Source organism: Filicampus tigris, chromosome 12 (assembly GCF_054856515.1).
Source record: "Filicampus tigris isolate MCC_2025a chromosome 12, RoL_Ftig_1.0, whole genome shotgun sequence".
Taxonomy (NCBI): domain Eukaryota; kingdom Metazoa; phylum Chordata; class Actinopteri; order Syngnathiformes; family Syngnathidae; genus Filicampus; species Filicampus tigris.
The window spans coordinates 23622663-23637940 of NC_141228.1; the positions used below are offsets into that span (position 1 = coordinate 23622663).

At 47.0% G+C, this 15278-nt stretch overlaps 4 protein-coding genes across 6 annotated transcripts; 3 read left to right on the forward strand and 1 right to left on the reverse strand.

Moving 5' to 3' along the window:
- Positions 1-2177: 2177 nt before the first annotated feature.
- Positions 2178-3801, forward strand: LOC147139284 (alpha-2-HS-glycoprotein-like). The gene is made up of 7 exons (XM_086048368.1): positions 2178-2431; positions 2525-2635; positions 2703-2787; positions 2895-3064; positions 3159-3275; positions 3472-3552; positions 3627-3801. The coding sequence occupies exons 1-7, from the start codon at positions 2219-2221 to the stop codon at positions 3768-3770; spliced, it is 921 nt and encodes a 306-aa protein (XP_085904494.1). The 5' UTR covers positions 2178-2218; the 3' UTR covers positions 3771-3801.
- A 1109-nt stretch (positions 3802-4910) lies between these two features.
- On the forward strand, positions 4911-6554 carry LOC147139285 (antihemorrhagic factor cHLP-B-like). Of its 2 annotated transcripts, XM_086047201.1 has the most exons (7): positions 4911-5161; positions 5248-5358; positions 5434-5518; positions 5676-5845; positions 5934-6050; positions 6229-6309; positions 6377-6554. In XM_086047201.1, exons 1-7 carry the CDS (start codon positions 4952-4954, stop codon positions 6518-6520), a joined length of 918 nt encoding a protein of 305 aa, XP_085903327.1. In that variant the 5' UTR covers positions 4911-4951; the 3' UTR covers positions 6521-6554. The 2 variants fall into 2 exon arrangements, with proteins under 2 accessions (XP_085903327.1, XP_085903328.1); XM_086047202.1 differs by lacking the exon at positions 5248-5358.
- A 1380-nt stretch (positions 6555-7934) lies between these two features.
- LOC147139286 (alpha-2-HS-glycoprotein-like) lies at positions 7935-10867 on the reverse strand. 2 transcript variants are annotated; one of them, XM_086047241.1, is made up of 7 exons: positions 10418-10867; positions 9799-9909; positions 9181-9265; positions 8668-8837; positions 8487-8594; positions 8186-8266; positions 7935-8113 (listed from the first exon to the last, which is right to left on the reverse strand). In XM_086047241.1, the coding sequence occupies exons 1-7, from the start codon at positions 10739-10741 to the stop codon at positions 7955-7957; spliced, it is 1038 nt and encodes a 345-aa protein (XP_085903367.1). In that variant the 5' UTR covers positions 10742-10867; the 3' UTR covers positions 7935-7954. The 2 variants fall into 2 exon arrangements, with proteins under 2 accessions (XP_085903367.1, XP_085903366.1); XM_086047240.1 differs by having other exon boundaries at positions 8487-8603; positions 10418-10865.
- A 1456-nt stretch (positions 10868-12323) lies between these two features.
- LOC147139287 (alpha-2-HS-glycoprotein-like) lies at positions 12324-14650 on the forward strand. Its single transcript, XM_086047242.1, has 7 exons — positions 12324-12583; positions 13047-13157; positions 13251-13335; positions 13567-13736; positions 13838-13954; positions 14261-14341; positions 14418-14650. Exons 1-7 carry the CDS (start codon positions 12380-12382, stop codon positions 14562-14564), a joined length of 915 nt encoding a protein of 304 aa, XP_085903368.1. The 5' UTR covers positions 12324-12379; the 3' UTR covers positions 14565-14650.
- The last annotated feature ends 628 nt before the right edge of the window (positions 14651-15278 follow it).

Below are 15278 nucleotides of genomic sequence, written 5' to 3' on the forward strand. Positions count from 1 at the left end.
TGGTTGTGTGTGTGTGTTTTTTTTTTTTTTTTTTTCTCCCCCCCACTTAAATGAAGTCAGCCCAAGAATGTTCTATGCAGGCCCACTGTTTCAAACAAGGTATTCTGATATTTCATTTGTCGAATGAGTTGCGCAGCAAAACCCACTTGGTCACTTCTGTCGACTGAAAATGACATCTCTGTTGGTTCAGGGATCAGAATGACCAATCATGGCTTGGCTTCAGAAAACAGGTGAGCTGTGATTAGTCATTACCTGCGCGACTGTCATTTGCAGTCAACAGAAGTGACAAAATGGCCGCCCCCTGAGATGACCAAAAACGGGAGGATTTTGCTGTATTCCACAAACTCAATATTAGAAAGTCCTGTCAACTAGTGTGCCTGCATAAAATGCTTGGGTTGACTTCTCCTTTTAAAACTAAACCTACAGTTGTTGTGGCAGTGACCTTTTGCCCCGCCGACCCTGCTGGAGCCTGGCCTATTGTGAGGACTCTTGGGACTGCCAGAGCACAATGTTTGAGTGGCTAGGCATCTTTGAATCTTTTTTTGTTTTTTGCAGCCTGTTGGCAACACTAAGCCTTACTCCCAATCATTGGGCATTAAGTCCTGTTCACAAGCTCCTGGCAAAAAAGGTCACGGTCCGACATGACGACTGCATGCGCGTATTCCTTCCGGTTGATTTGGTATGTTTAAAAATGCGTTGCTAAGAAATGTGCACATTCAATAGCCCAAAATGATGATTATATTCAAAATGTAGGTGTAGAGGCACTACTTTATACAATCTGATTTTGAAGAAACACATTTGAATGGCGCAAGCAGCTGGAGAGAATGTATCTGAATGTATTTCTAAGATGTCGAATTTTGAGCAAAGGCCAAATGCGTTGGATGGCCGCCACCGGCAATTGGCCGCCTTTGCTTGACTTGTCTACGTCTGCTGGCTGCAGACTTTTTGACTCTGGTCAGCTTCAGTAGCGAAACGACAGCAAGAAAGAGCGGAGGTCTCATTTCCCCAAAAAGTTGATCTTGCAAAGAAAGAAACGGGATGTAGCCCTATAGGCTTTTATTTCCTCATGCTTCCTCATTTTGCATTCTGGAACTTCAATTGGCTTTTTGTTTTATTGATTGAAAGATTGCAGTCAAATCATGTCCACAACTCATGTAATTTTCCTCCACTATGAATCTTTTCTGCTTGAAAAAAATGAATTTTGAAAAGAAAATTCCATTAAGTTTTGAATTGAAACTTAAGATCATACTCTAGATAAACTTGCCGTGAAACCGCAAATTTCTTTTGCTTTGAGAAAAACTTTTTTTCCCCTCATATGCATGCATATAGTAAGATTTTTATTTCATTTTTTTATTTAAAGAAAAAGGCATTCTAACAAGAATGTCCGCTGATAGTGTAGTGGTACACACGCCTGAGTTGTGTGCGGGCAGCGTGGGATGGATTCCCGCTCAGTGACAGTGTCTATGTGTGCCCCGTGACTGGCTGGCGACCAGTTCGGGGTGTAGTCTGCCTTCGCCCATTGACGGCTGGGATAGGCTCCAGCAACTCCCCGCGACCCTATATAGGATAAGCGGTTTGGAAAATGACATGACATGACATTCTAACAAAATGCTTTTGATTCTTAGCATTGAAATTCTTCTTGAAAAAATTCCCTATATAAAACATTTTTATTCTTAAAACCTTTTCATGAAAAATTATTACCTTTTTCTCACCAAAGGGTTATGTAATAACATTTTAGAAAGAATCCAACTTTATCTTCTTGAATGAAATAAACGTTTTCATTGAAAAAATGAAGATCATATTGCAGTATTTTTTTTCCTAACCTCTTCTTCTTCTTCTTCTTCTTCATCTTGAGTTTATTGGCAGATGCCATGTTTGGTGCATAGTGCCACCTACTCTGGCAGAAGATGCAAAAGTACTTGGCTGGCTGCAGCTGAACGACACCAGAGAAACAAAAGGAGCAAAACATCATGACAGAAACTTTGATATCCCTTCATTTAAATCCGTCTCACCAAGAAATAAGTTTTCCCTTCCGACTGCTGAGCTGAGGCCAATGAGGCGTCGCCATGGCGACTGATCGACCGCAGGCCCAGCACTGACGAGCAGCCAGGTGTCAGCTGTTCGCCCTCCTCGGCGATTGGCCGTCATTGCGCCTCATCCCGCTTCAAGTGCGCGCTCGTCGGCCCACCGCGTCTCAATCGCTTGCTTGCCAGTCACGATGCCGGCTCACCTTTTGGCAATTGTGCTGTGCTGCGCTTCGGTTCTCCGCGGCGGCGACGGCCTCCCTGGGACGCCGTCTTTGCCGGCCATCGAGTGCGGCGAGGACGACGTGGCGACGGCGGCCGGCGCGGCCCTCCGCCACATCAACGGCAAGCACAAGCACGGCTACAAGTTCAGGCTGCACGAGGTCCAGAGCAGCCAATATCAGCAGGTGAGCGAGCGAGAGAGCGACCCGAGAAAACCAGGGGGGCGGCGGCGGCGGCGAAGGCAAAGGCCGCTTCACCTCTGGCGCGTGTCCCGGCAGGTGTCGGGAGGTTGCCACATCGACGTCAACGTCAAGCTGCTGCAGACCAAATGCCACTTCAGCAACCCCAAAGCCGCGGACGAGTGCGAGCTGTGGCGGCGGGACGAGCGGGTACGAACGGCGTCCGTGGCTGGGCCGCCAACGTCGGCGAGGCGCTAAGCGTGTTTTTGTGGCTCAGGGCGCGATGGCCACCTGCAGCGTTGAGTTTTGGGTCATGTGGGGCGTGGCCAAAATCACCAGACACCAATGCACGACCAGACCAGGTCATGAGCCCCGATCCCGCCGCCCTTGCTCCTTTTTGTCCGTTCCGTCCGTCCGTCTGGCTTGGCCGCTCCTGAAGCTCGGCACTTCTCCGCCCACATGTGTGCAGAACTCACCAACGAGGAGCTGCTGCTGATTTGCCCCTCGTGCCCCAAGTTGTTGCCTCTGGACGAGCCGGAGGGCGTGAGCGCCGTGCACGAGGCGGTGCTCAAGTTCAACCGGGAGAGCAAACACCACCATTACTTCGCCCTGATGGAAGTGGCTCAGCTGACGGGCGCGGTGAGGAGCCTTTTTGTCCGCCCTTTGACTTGATGCTGCCGCCGCCGCCGCCGCCGCCCTTTTGAAACGCCGCTTCCTCCTCCTCCCGCGGCAGAACGTGGTCACCATCGGCGCCATTACCCGGCTCAAGTTCGCCTTGGTGGAGACCACGTGTCCCCGAGAGGCCACGCGTACTTTTGCCGCCTGCACGCCTCGCTGCCCCGACCGAGCTGTGAGTTAGCGCTCGTGCTAACGCTAACCACCGGTCCCGACTTGGTTTTTGACTAGGATTTGTGCTTTCGTGGAACCTTTTCAACTACTCTCAACCAGTTTATAGACATAACTGGATTATTTGACGTTTTTCTTTCGATGCACTGAACCTTTTGGTTAGAACCGGCAAGCAGGTTATGTGACAGTTTCTTCTCCAGAATCACATCTATTGCCAAACCTCCTACTACAACTTGCACGGACAAGTGGGCGAACTTGAGTGTGAAATGTACCCAGCAAAAGTAAGTCCGCAGCAAACCCACGACATCAACTTGTACGCGCAGAGCGCCTCATTGTTCCTCTTGGTTCTCCGCAGAATTCCGAGACCCTCCCGGCCGGCGAGCCGGAGCCCGTTTGCAGGCCGCTGTTCCACCAAAGTCCGGAAGCTTGCGTTTGCAAGGCGCAGCTGAAAAATCCCGACCCGGCCGTCCACCACATTTGTCCCTTCCCGCTGAAGTGACGTCGACGTCAATAAAAAAATGTTACAAATATATTGTGATGCACGTTTTTTTTTTTTTTTTTCCCAAACACAGCTGTCATTTGTGCTGCAATTGCTTGGACAGTTGGCGTTCATGCTGAAGGCTAATAACTGAGTCAAAAGTTGATTACTTTCCCCTCCCCTGATGGCATTTATAGGGGGAATCCTTTTGAGGCCTTTCCAATGAGCCTTAGTGGAGAGTTCCAGTGTTTCCCTTGAGCGTCAACTATTCTTGGGACTTTTTTTAAAAACGGACCCCCCCCCCAAAAAAATAAGAAATATTTTTTAGTCATTGCCTGCCGATGGGGAATGTTGCCACATTTTCATATTGTTTTTTTTTAATTTTATTTTTTTTTAACTTTCTGGGTTCTCTTCAGTGCATTTCTGAGGGCATCAATGAATGGTGGCTTTTTGCTATTCGCAGGAGAAGAGGGGTGACTGTTTTCCCATAACACTATGAAATTGTTTTGGAAAAATGAGGGTTTGATTTAGTATTTTTTTTTATTGCAACTTTATGAAATAAATTGTTTTGTCTTGCGTACGCACACGTAGCCTATACAACTTTTCAGTTGAAACATCTAAACGGAATATTTGGATAAGAGTCTGAATTTGAACTTGGGGGAGGGGGATTTTTCAATTTTTCTTAGCTTTTTAGAATGTCTTTCTCATGACTTCAGTCCAATTGCTTTCACTTTCAAATCTACTTCAAAAATATACTTTAGCGAAACAATGATTCCTCAAATGCTGTTTCTGAACTGAGACATTCTTTTCATCTGTATTTTTTCTCATTTGCAGGGTTAGCATTTTTTTAAAGACCATTCCTTCTGAGAGCGCATCACTTATTTTCAAATGTGACTATTTTCTGTTGGCCGCCAAGCCCTGCAAATAGCAGGAGCCCACTGTACTTTTTTTCTCCCTCAAATGGTCATTCCGAAAACAATGCATTTTCTTGGCTGAAAGCAGAGCTGCGACGGCGTCGTGGCCATGGCGACTGATTGAAAGCAGGCCCAGCACTGATTGGGCCCCAGGTGTCGGCCGTTTGTCCTCCTCCGCGATTGGTCGCCCCAGCTCGTCGGCCTGCTTAAAGCGCGGGTGCGAGCGTTTGTCTCTCAGGCACCGCGACGTGTTCCGCTTGCGCTTCTTCGACGACGACGCGCGTCACCATGGCGGCCCATTACCTGTTTGCTGTTCTGCTGCGGTGCGCTTTGGCTCTTGCCGGCTCGGCCGAGGCGCTCCCTTCGCTTCCCTCGCTCACGTGCGGCGAGGACGACGTCAAGGCGGCGGCCGGCGTGGCCGTCCAGCACATCAACCACAAGCACAAGCACGGCTTCAAGTTCAGGCTGCGGGAGGTGCGGAGCGGCAAATATCAGCAGGTTAGCGCTTAGCTTGGCACGGCGAGCCGTGGTTTGCCCCGTCGGACGGAGGCTGTCGTCAGCAGTCCGCTTTGTCCCTCTTGCAGTTTTCCGGAGGTTGCCACATTGACGTCAACGTCAAGCTGCTGCAGACCAAATGTCACTTCACCAACCCCAAAGCCGCCGACCAATGCGAGCTGTGGCGGCACAATGAGCGGGTCGATATGGATTCTTCACTTGTGCAAGATGACGGCTGCCTCTTTTGCCGACCTCTTTTCTGTTTTGCTGTCTAGGGCGCGATGGCCACCTGCAGCGTTGAATTTTGGGTCATGTGGGGCCTGGCCAAAATCACCAAATATGAATGCACCACCAGACCAGGTCGTGAGAGATCAAACCTGAAATGAAACTCTTAGTTTAGTGTTCCGCTGGAAACTCCAAACCATGCTTTTCCCACTTTTTATTTTTGTGTAACAAACTTTAAATGCAATCCTGCTTGCGACCGCATAGTGAGCATGTGCTCTTTTTCTGGGAGCAGACCACACCCGAGACGAGATGATGACCCTTTGCCCTTCCTGCCCCAAGTTGTTGTCCCTCGGCGACCCGACGGGCGTCGGCGCCGTGCGGGCGTCGGTGCGCAAGTTCAATCAGGAGAGCAAGCGCCACAATTACTTCACCCTGTTGGAAGTGGCTCAGCTGACCGAGGAGGTGGTGCCGTTTTCCGTCCCCGCCTTTCTGCGGTCGGTGCCGGACTTGCTTGTTTAAAGCCGCCTTTTGTCCTTGCTGTCGCACGCAGTACATGGCAACTATCGGCACCATCACCTGGCTCAAGTTCGCCCTGGTGGAGACCACGTGTCCCCGAGAGGCCACGCATACTTTTGCCGCCTGCACGCCTCGCTGCCCTGACAGAGCTGTGAGTTGCAACTTGCTGCTTAAGACAAGATTTTTCATTTGGGTTCTTGATTAGAATATTTTTGCTCAAGTTTTGACTTTTTGAAATCTGGCTGACACTTGATTTTGAGAAAAGATCTTCAACCATTTTTTTCAAAGTTCCAAATGAGTTACCTGACTCCCCCCCTACCTCTTTTAAGCATCACATCTATTGCCAAACCGCCTACTACAACGCACACGGTCAAGTGGGAGAACTTGAGTGTGAAATGTACCCACCAAAGGTAAGTCCACAGGAAAGGCACATCAACTTGTACACGTAGAGCGCCTCATTGTTCGTCTTGTCCACAGATTTCAGAGTCCGTCCCGGCTGGCGAGCCGGAGCCCGTTTGCAGCCCGCCGTTCCACCAAAGTGCGGAAGCTTGCATGTGCAAGGGGAAGCTGCAAAATCCTGAGCCGTCCCTCCACCACATTTGTCCCTTCCCGCTTGAGTGATGTCAATCCTAATAAAGTTACTTTCTGTTTTCCACATTGAGTTGACTTTAATGCATAAGTCTCAAAATTTGAAAACTAATTGAGGTAAAGTGTTTTTTTTTTTTTTTTTTTTTTAAATCTTAAATACCCCCCATGAAACTTTGAGAATTTAGCCTTAAAAAAAACCCTCACCTGGGTTGCCAATACCCTCTTGACAATGCTGAGCAAGTAAACCCGCAGTGTCAACTGCCATCAGTTACACAGGCACCAAGTGGAGTGGAAACCTGAACTTGAGGTCTGGTACCAGAGACTGATGTGTTGAGCTGAACCTGACCATCTTGTTGATGCTGCTAGGGGGCAGAAAGCTTGAGGTAATGGACTCTGGACATGATTCCCTGCATTGACTTTTTTTTTTTTTTCATGTTTCCACTTTTGAAAAATTCAATCTGTATGTTCATGGGATTTACCCACACCAGTTTTTCCCAATCTAACTGGTACAAAATTGTTGTTTTTTTTGTCCCAATTTCACCTGCCAACCAAGGATGGCAAACAGCACAGCAATCTGAGAATTTCCCATAAGAGGATCCTGTGGTGTGAGATGTGAACTTACTATAGATCAGATCATACTGCATTAACCTGCTCATCCGTCTGCAGCCCTGGTACCCTTCCGCCATCCATCTATCAAACCAGACCAAATACAGTACAGTAGGAATTGCCGGTCATTAATCGGTCAGTCCGTCTATTATGTTAAATGCACTTGTGTTGCGCTTACGTCTGTCTTGCCGCCACCAAGTGCGAAATGGAAACTCACCGTGGCCTGACTCCCTCTTAGGACCCATCAGCCATAGCCCCATGTCATCTAAGAGGGGATAGATGATTAGTTTTCTCTAATCACTTCTGCCTATGCTTTGTCTTGAGTTGCCATCTATCACCTACAAAATGGGCGCCTGTCATAGGCAGATACACACCCATCCTTCTGTTAGATGGAATGCCCGGCTCTGCTCATTGTCTCCAGCAAAAAAAAATGATGCGTGGGGCAATAGCGCCAAGTCATGACTGAACTGTGACATGGAACGGAACGGAGCCAAAGAAGCCAAACCTTGACTGACAAAAAGAGCAGCCCTAAACTAAAAGGCCTAATTTTTCTGAATGCATGTTCCCCAAAGCAAGTCTTTACTTGCTAGCATCACCATCCATCTTACAATACTGGAAACGACTGAACTGCTGGGCCTGAAGCTCCTAGACTAATTCCTCCACAATAAGTTGATTCTTGGAGTGTTATATTTGAGGGAGGATAAAAATAACCCATTTTAAAAGGGAAACATTAGCACTGAAAGACTTTAGCATGCAAGCTAACTAAACAAGGAAGCTAAATGACTGCTGATCCAATAGCAGCAGTGTTCTTGCATCATGTGTGCACAAAGCAGCCAAGAACTTTGTTCAGTGAAATGTTTATTATGAATCTGACATGACTTTAAGCGGGAAGGGACAAATGTCATGGACCGACTTGACAGGGTGGCTCAGCTGCGCCCTGCAAGCGGAAGCTTCTGGAGTTTGGTGGAACAACAGTCGACACACTGGCTCCCGCTCGCCGGCCGGGAGGGGGGCCGAATTCTGGGGGGGACAAAAAGATTGGGGTGCCTTGTGTGCACGACACAAGCACATGCGACTTTGTTGTGGACTTACCTTGGGTAGATACAAGTCACACTCAAGTTCTCCAATTTTGTCTTGCAAATTGTAATAGGAGGTTTTGCAAAAGAAGTGATGCTTCAAAACAAAAACAGTCAGTTAAGGATACAGCAATACTTTGGAGCTTGTACCAAATAAGGAAACATTTCCTAACATTTTCAAAAGTGTAAAATTAGGCCAAAACAAAAAAAAAAAACCACAAATTTGAGTTTAGTCAAGAATCAAGCACATTTGTTTTCGGCATCTGAAATGGTTCATCTTTGAACAGCCGTTAGCATTAGCAGGAGCGCTAACTCACAGCTCGGTCCGGACAGAGGGGCGTGCACGGCGCAAACGTATGCGTGGCCTCTCTGGGACAGTCGGTCTCCACCAGGGCGAACATGATCCCGGTAATCATGCCGACGGACTGCACGGACTGAGATAGGAAGAATGAGTTCCAAGACAACACACGCAGCGAGCACAAATGAAGCCGTCGTCACCCTGATGGTCACGTGAGCCACTTCCATCAGGGCAAAGCGATTCTGCAGTGTGCTCTCCTTGTTGAACTTGATCACTGCCTTCGCCACCGCCTTCGCACCCGTCGGGTCGTCCAGAGGCAACAAGGCAGGAAAGTCGGGACGAATCAAATACATCTGCTTGTTGGTGGGTTCTGCGTACCGCAACATTGTAGCCACTTAAATATGGCTTACATTCAAAATGTCACATTGTACATGGGATGAGAGGGGAGGGGCAGTTTCTTAACATTTGCTCAATAAAGAGATTGAAAGAGCACCAGCAGCTGATCCCGTTACGGATTAAAATGTGTTCAAACTAGCAGTAGTATGCGAAAAGGAAAGTCAACCACAATCATTTTTCTCCTCCCAAGAATGTTCTTTGCAGGCCCACTAGTTGAAACAAGGAACTGTGATTAATATTGTGTTTTGTGGAATAAGAGCTAATCCACCCGTGGATTTGAGATGGGCAAAGAGCAAGAAGCGGTTGTGAATCGTGACCTGGGATGGTGATGCATTCGTAACTGGTGACCGTCGCCTCGCCACCCATGACCGACAGCTTGATGGAACAGGTGGCCCACGTGCCCTAAAAACAACAAAATAAATAAATGTCATTGCAGCTGGAGGGAGGACTAATCATTTGAGGCATTTACCGTATTGTCAAATTAAAAATGAGAAGGGTCAGTGGAAAATTTGCTTTGAGAGCCAACATGCTTGAAAGAAAGTGAAAAGCTGCCTTCATTTAGCAGGCGTGCTGGAGATTTAGACAGTCTAAGCTTTCGTGGCGGCTTCAAATGAGTCAAGCAAGAGTCCACTCACTTCCTGACAGAAAGGTTGTCACCTGTTGGAACCATTTTAGGATAGCAAATCAAGTCAGGTAGAAGTTGGAATTCCCTCACAAATGAGAGCAGGTTGAAAACTGTTTGAAATTGAGACCAATCACTGAGAAGATGGATAACCAATTTGATTTGCCGTTACGCTCTGAATTTGCTGAATACAAAAATGAAATTCTTTGCTCTGATTATTGACTCTCTCCATGATGTGCTCAACCACAGAAGCACGGAAAAACAACTCTCATTGACAAATATGAATTGGTCCGTAAACTTAATGAATACTTACTCGTTCAGCCGGTTGAAAGAGTTCACATTGGTCTTCGGGTTTGGGGTTGGTGAAGTGACATTTGGTCTGCACCAGCTTCAAATCCATAACAATGGAGCAACCGGCAGATTCCTGTTTGCACAAATGGACAGACAAATGCATTCACTGTCACCATGGTTGTCTCCCAGCTTGCCTGGCCTTCCTGGTTGCGCCACGTGCTTCCACCCAAACGATGCCATATTGCTACAATTCAACACAAGCATCAAGGTTGACGTTTAAAAATTAGGTCGCCTTTAAGAAATTTCCAATTCATCATACTTTTGAGAAAGACACTTGAAAAGATTTGAGTTTTTTTTTTACTGTAAAGATGTTGAGAAACTAGTTTTAAAAGAAAAATGGCTGAGAAAAAAAATTATCCAAAAGTTCACCATTTTTCATTTTTCTGCCCAGTGTCACCCCCCCCAAAAAAAACCAACATTTTCACACTTAACAAAAATTACCATTATATAAAATCAAAGTTTTCCAAGAATTTGAACAATTGGTCCTCAAGCAACACTGTTATTTCAGGTTATCTGATGAAAAGAGCTGAAAATTGTCACTACGCCACATTTTACATCATTAAATCAACTTTTTTGCTAACCTGATGATAATTGCTTCGGAGGATCTCCTGCAGCCTAAACTTGAATCCGTGCTTGCGCTTCTCGTCGATGTCCCGGACGCCGAATCGTGCCGCCGCCATCACGTCGTCCTCGTCACAAGTGACCACCGACGCCGCTGTCTGCGGCGCTGCCGATGACGTCGAAGACGCCGATAACGCCGAGGACGGCGATGACGTCATCGGCGTCGGTGGGGGCAAAGACGGCGCTCCGAGGAGGCCCGGAGGAGCCGCAGCGCAGCACAGCAAAACGAACAACAGGTGAGCTACCATCACGACCGACGACAATGAAGTGGAACGCGAACACATCACACCAGCGGAGACAGCGACCGGCCCGGAGCCAACGCGCACAGACTTTGGGCAAGCCGAGCAGCTCTGACGGCCAATCGCAGGGGAGGACGAACAACCGCCACCTGTGTCCTCATTAGTGGTGGGCGCGGTTTGACTCAATCAATTAATCACGTGCTAATAGGCCATTTTTTTTTTCTTTTTTTTAAATCCTTCATCATTTACGTCTACGTTTATTTCCATAAAGTTGAATCAGAATCCAACATTGTTTTACATTCTTCAGATTTCTTTTAGATATGGAGAATGTGGGCGATTGTTTTCTATAATTTTCTCGCTCATTCCATATTTGCGGACCTCTATAACATATACTGAAACGAGTACCTTTCAATTTCCTATATTTACCTTTCAGGTGCAACCTATTCCTTAGTATTTTTGCGGCTGAGTGGAGGAGTTCCGCGGAATAAGTTCTCACCAATGAGTATTTAGCCTGTGAACCACATTCCTTGTCAACATCTTTTGTGTCCTTCCGGGACATCCCGGACAGCGGCAACAAGGCCTGGCTCGACTTTGCCGCGGTGTAGAGCATCTGGCCAAGACAGTCCAAGATCTCGCTTGATGAAAACAAACTCTCCGCTCATTGAAAAGCTTTGAACTTTGGGTCGCGGTCATTTGATTTGTGAGGATTCATTTGATTTCAAAATGGGATGAAATGTCGTTTGACTACTATGAGAATGTGCCCGCAGAGGCAAAAGTGCAATTTTGATCACACTGGAGAACGAGTCTCACCGCCTAAAAAGTGCCCACCACAAAACACCGCGGTCTCGGTTAGCTTCCATTCTGAATCGTCCGGTCACACTCTCTTCACCCCTTGTGCCCACTTTGTCCGGCTTTCACGTTCCACACAGTAATTGTGGTGTAGGCCTAACCTGTTGCATCTGCTTTGATTGTGAAAAGCCTTACAGGAAGTGCCTATGTGGCTATGTGGTCTCTGTGCGGTCCGGCACCAAATAGGCTGCGGTCCAGTACCGGTTTGTGGGCCGGTGGTTGGGGACCGCTTGTCTTGCGGTTTGTTCGGCTGATTTTAATGTAGCCAGCGCGGGCTCCTTTGCCATTCGCTGACTGTGAATTTGGCCCCAAGTCAGCTGGGATCGTCTCCAGCTCACACACCACCCAAAGTTTCAAATGTAGAAAAAGGTCTCTTTTTTTTTTTTTTTTTTTACGTTGACAAATATCATTTATATCTTTTAATCCAATTATTTCCTTGAAAATTTGCAACTTTTTCTTACTGTTTCTACGTTTTTCTCGTTCAGTAAAACCTTTCGTAACAATCTCCCGTGACTGCTGAGTCACCAGAAACTCTTGTTTGTGACTTTGTGTGCTTGGATTGATTTTTCCAATGATGATGATTCCTGCAAGCGCAGCTGAAGGTTAGGATCAAGGCCGAACCACGTGGCCCATTCCTTCCTCTGTGATTGGTCGTCAGAGCCCCTCGACCTCAGCATGGTTACCGCACAAGCCGGTGAAAGTCTGTGTTTGCTTGTCCCCTTTTGCCCTTCCAGTCACCGTCCGCCTCCTCGCCGGCGGCCATAAAAGCGCAGCGGCGGCGGCTCGTCTGACTAGCACCGGTTTCAGTTGCTCCTGATCCTCGTCTTGGTCATCATGGTGGCTTGCCTGTTGGCTGTTGTGCTGTGCTGCGCCGTGGCCGCTCCGGGCCTCCTGGGAGCGCCGACTTCGCCAGCCGTGACGTGTGGCGAGGACAGCGCGGATGCGGCGGCAAACTTCACCGTCCGACACATCAACGAGCAGCACAAGCACGGCTTCAAGTTCAAACTGCAGGAGGTCGTGAGCAGCAAATATGAACAGGTGAGCCAGTAGCACTTGAAAAAAATACACCTTAGAAAAATACTGTACATAGAGGTTTTTTGGGGGAGGGAGGGGACTTTATTCTCGCACCAAAAATGAAATATCCCCCCCCCCTCAAAAAAAAATCTTGAAAAAATACTTTATACTAAGGATAACTTTTGCTGTAAAATTACCACAAAAAAATAAGATCATTCAATAATTGTCTTTAAAAAAATAAGAATATTTCTTTTTAAAATCTTGGAAAAATTACAACCATTTTTAAATGTCTTAAAATGTTATTCTTAGTATTCTTAGTATAAAAAGTATTATTTTTGTCTTAAAAGAAAACAAATATTGTTTTTTTTGTCTAAAAAGAACAATTTTCCTTCATACAATAGTTTGGGAAAATACTACAAAATACAACATGGTCCTTTTTTTCCTTGTTTGTTTTTTTGTCCACGCACGCACGCACGCACGCACGCAGGTAGCGGGAGGTTGCCACATTGACATCGTTGTGAAGCTGAAGCAGACCAACTGTCACGTCACCAACCCCAAACCTGAAGACCAATGTGAAGTCATGATGCAGTCTGACCGGGTAAATAATAGCACGCTATTCATATCATATCAGACTGGTGGTCACATCCTAAGTGTGTGTGTGTGTGTGTGGGGGTGTGTGTGTGTGTTTTAGGGTGCAGTCGCCAACTGTAGCAGCAAGTTGAACGTGATGGGAGGAGTGGCTACAGTCGCCAGTCACAATTGCATCACCAAACCAGGTTGACACTTTTTAGCCCTCACTGAAAAAAGATGCGTCTGCAAAATTTGTAAAACAGAACAGTTAGCAATCATGAGTCAATGTGCTAGTTGCAATTGTATCAATCGAAAGTATGTATGGTATCAGTACTCAGCATCAGTGAGTACTCAAGAGTGTTCGTATTTGTCATATTCATAACCCGTCCTATTCCAACTTTGAAAAAAACTTTGCGAGTGTGATTAACTGTGCGCAGAACTCACCAATTTGGAGATGGCGATGCTTTGTCCTGACTGCCCCACCTTGTTGCCTCTCAATGACGAGGACGGCGTCAAGGCGGTGGACGAGGCCGTGAAGAAGTTCAACCGGGAGAGCAACCACCAGCATTACTTCGCCTTGATGGAAATTTCACTGCTGGCAAGCGGGGTGACGACCGTCTTTCCGTGGCTTCGTCTTTCCGCTGGCTGCGTGCCACTGCGGCTGTCCTTCTCAACATCGTTGGTGTCCTTCCTTCTTTCTGGTGGCAGTACATCCCGAGCAGCGGCATGAGAACCTGGCCCCTGTTCGCCCTGGTGGAGACCACCTGCCCCAAACATTCCAGGATCGTTTTTGAGGCCTGCACGCCCCGCTGCCCGGACCGAGCTGTGAGTTAGCTTTCACGCTAATGCTAACTGCCTTGAAACGACTTGAACACGTTCAAAGACCATAAAAAGAGCAAAACATGTGCCTCGTGGTTCTCAACTGGGATTTTCTGGGGGCCTTTGACTTGTTGACCGCATACGCAATGAGAGGCCAAAGGGAGAATGCATGTTTTTCACTAAACCTTTTAGAAATTATCTATGGAGGCAGGGAAATTTGCCTTGCTATATGGTCCGTATTTTGCTACAATGGCCAACGTAGGAGTTGACTTGTAGCGTTGTCTGACTGACTGTTTCACTTCTTTTTTTAAGCATCACGCCTTTTGCAAAGCCACCTACTCTCACAACAGTAAACAAGTGGAAGATCTAAACTGTGACTTATATCTACCCAAAGTAAGTCCACAGCCAAATGCAAAAGATCTACTTGCGCACACGGAGCGCCTCATTGTTCCTCTTTGTTTGTCCGCAGAATACAGAGCCGCTCCCGGCTGACGGTCAGGAGCCCGAGTGCGGGGCGGTGTTCCACAAAACTCCGGAAAATGCCGCTTGCTCGGCACAGCTGAGCACCCACGAGCCGGCCATCCACCAGATTTGTCCTTTCCCGCTTGCCGTATAGTTGCCACAGTGCCGCAGAACTAAAGGCTCAATGTCACGTCAGCGTGCTTCGGCTTCATCATAATAATAAAAAAAGATGAAAACTTGTTTGCGCCATCTCATCTGTGCTCATGTGTGAGGCAAGAATCAAAGTCGTCATTTAGCTTTTCCTCCTTTTTGAGTTGACTTTCACCCTCACGCTAATGTCTTTTTTTTTTTTAAAGGACACATTCAAACACATATTTGTACTTGTAGTTCTTGACTTGGTCTTTGACTTTTGAAAGGGTCCATGACATCATTCTTGATTTTTTTTTTCTTTTTCGAGCTGATTCTTAACTAGTTCTTGGCGTGTACTTGGACTTGTTTTAAAAATTGGTGCTTTGACATGGTTTTTGACTTGGTTAAGGAACCCTCCAAGTCAAGAACCACATCAGGAACTATGCCAAGAACCACACCAAAGATGATGGACGGATAGATATCGGAGATAGGGTACTTTATTCTTCCCATGAGGGAAACTAGAAGATTAGTTAAGAAGCAATTCAAAAACGAGGTCATTTAGCTTTTTTTCTCCTTGTTGGGTTAGCTTTCACGCTAGTGCTAATGTCGATTGAAAAGGAAGCCATTCAAGCACAAAGAACAAAATGTGTCCTCGTGGTTCTCAACTTGGTCCTTGACTTTTTCATTCTTCACCATTTTTACATGACTCTTGACCAGTGGTGTTACCAGGATGCCAGGC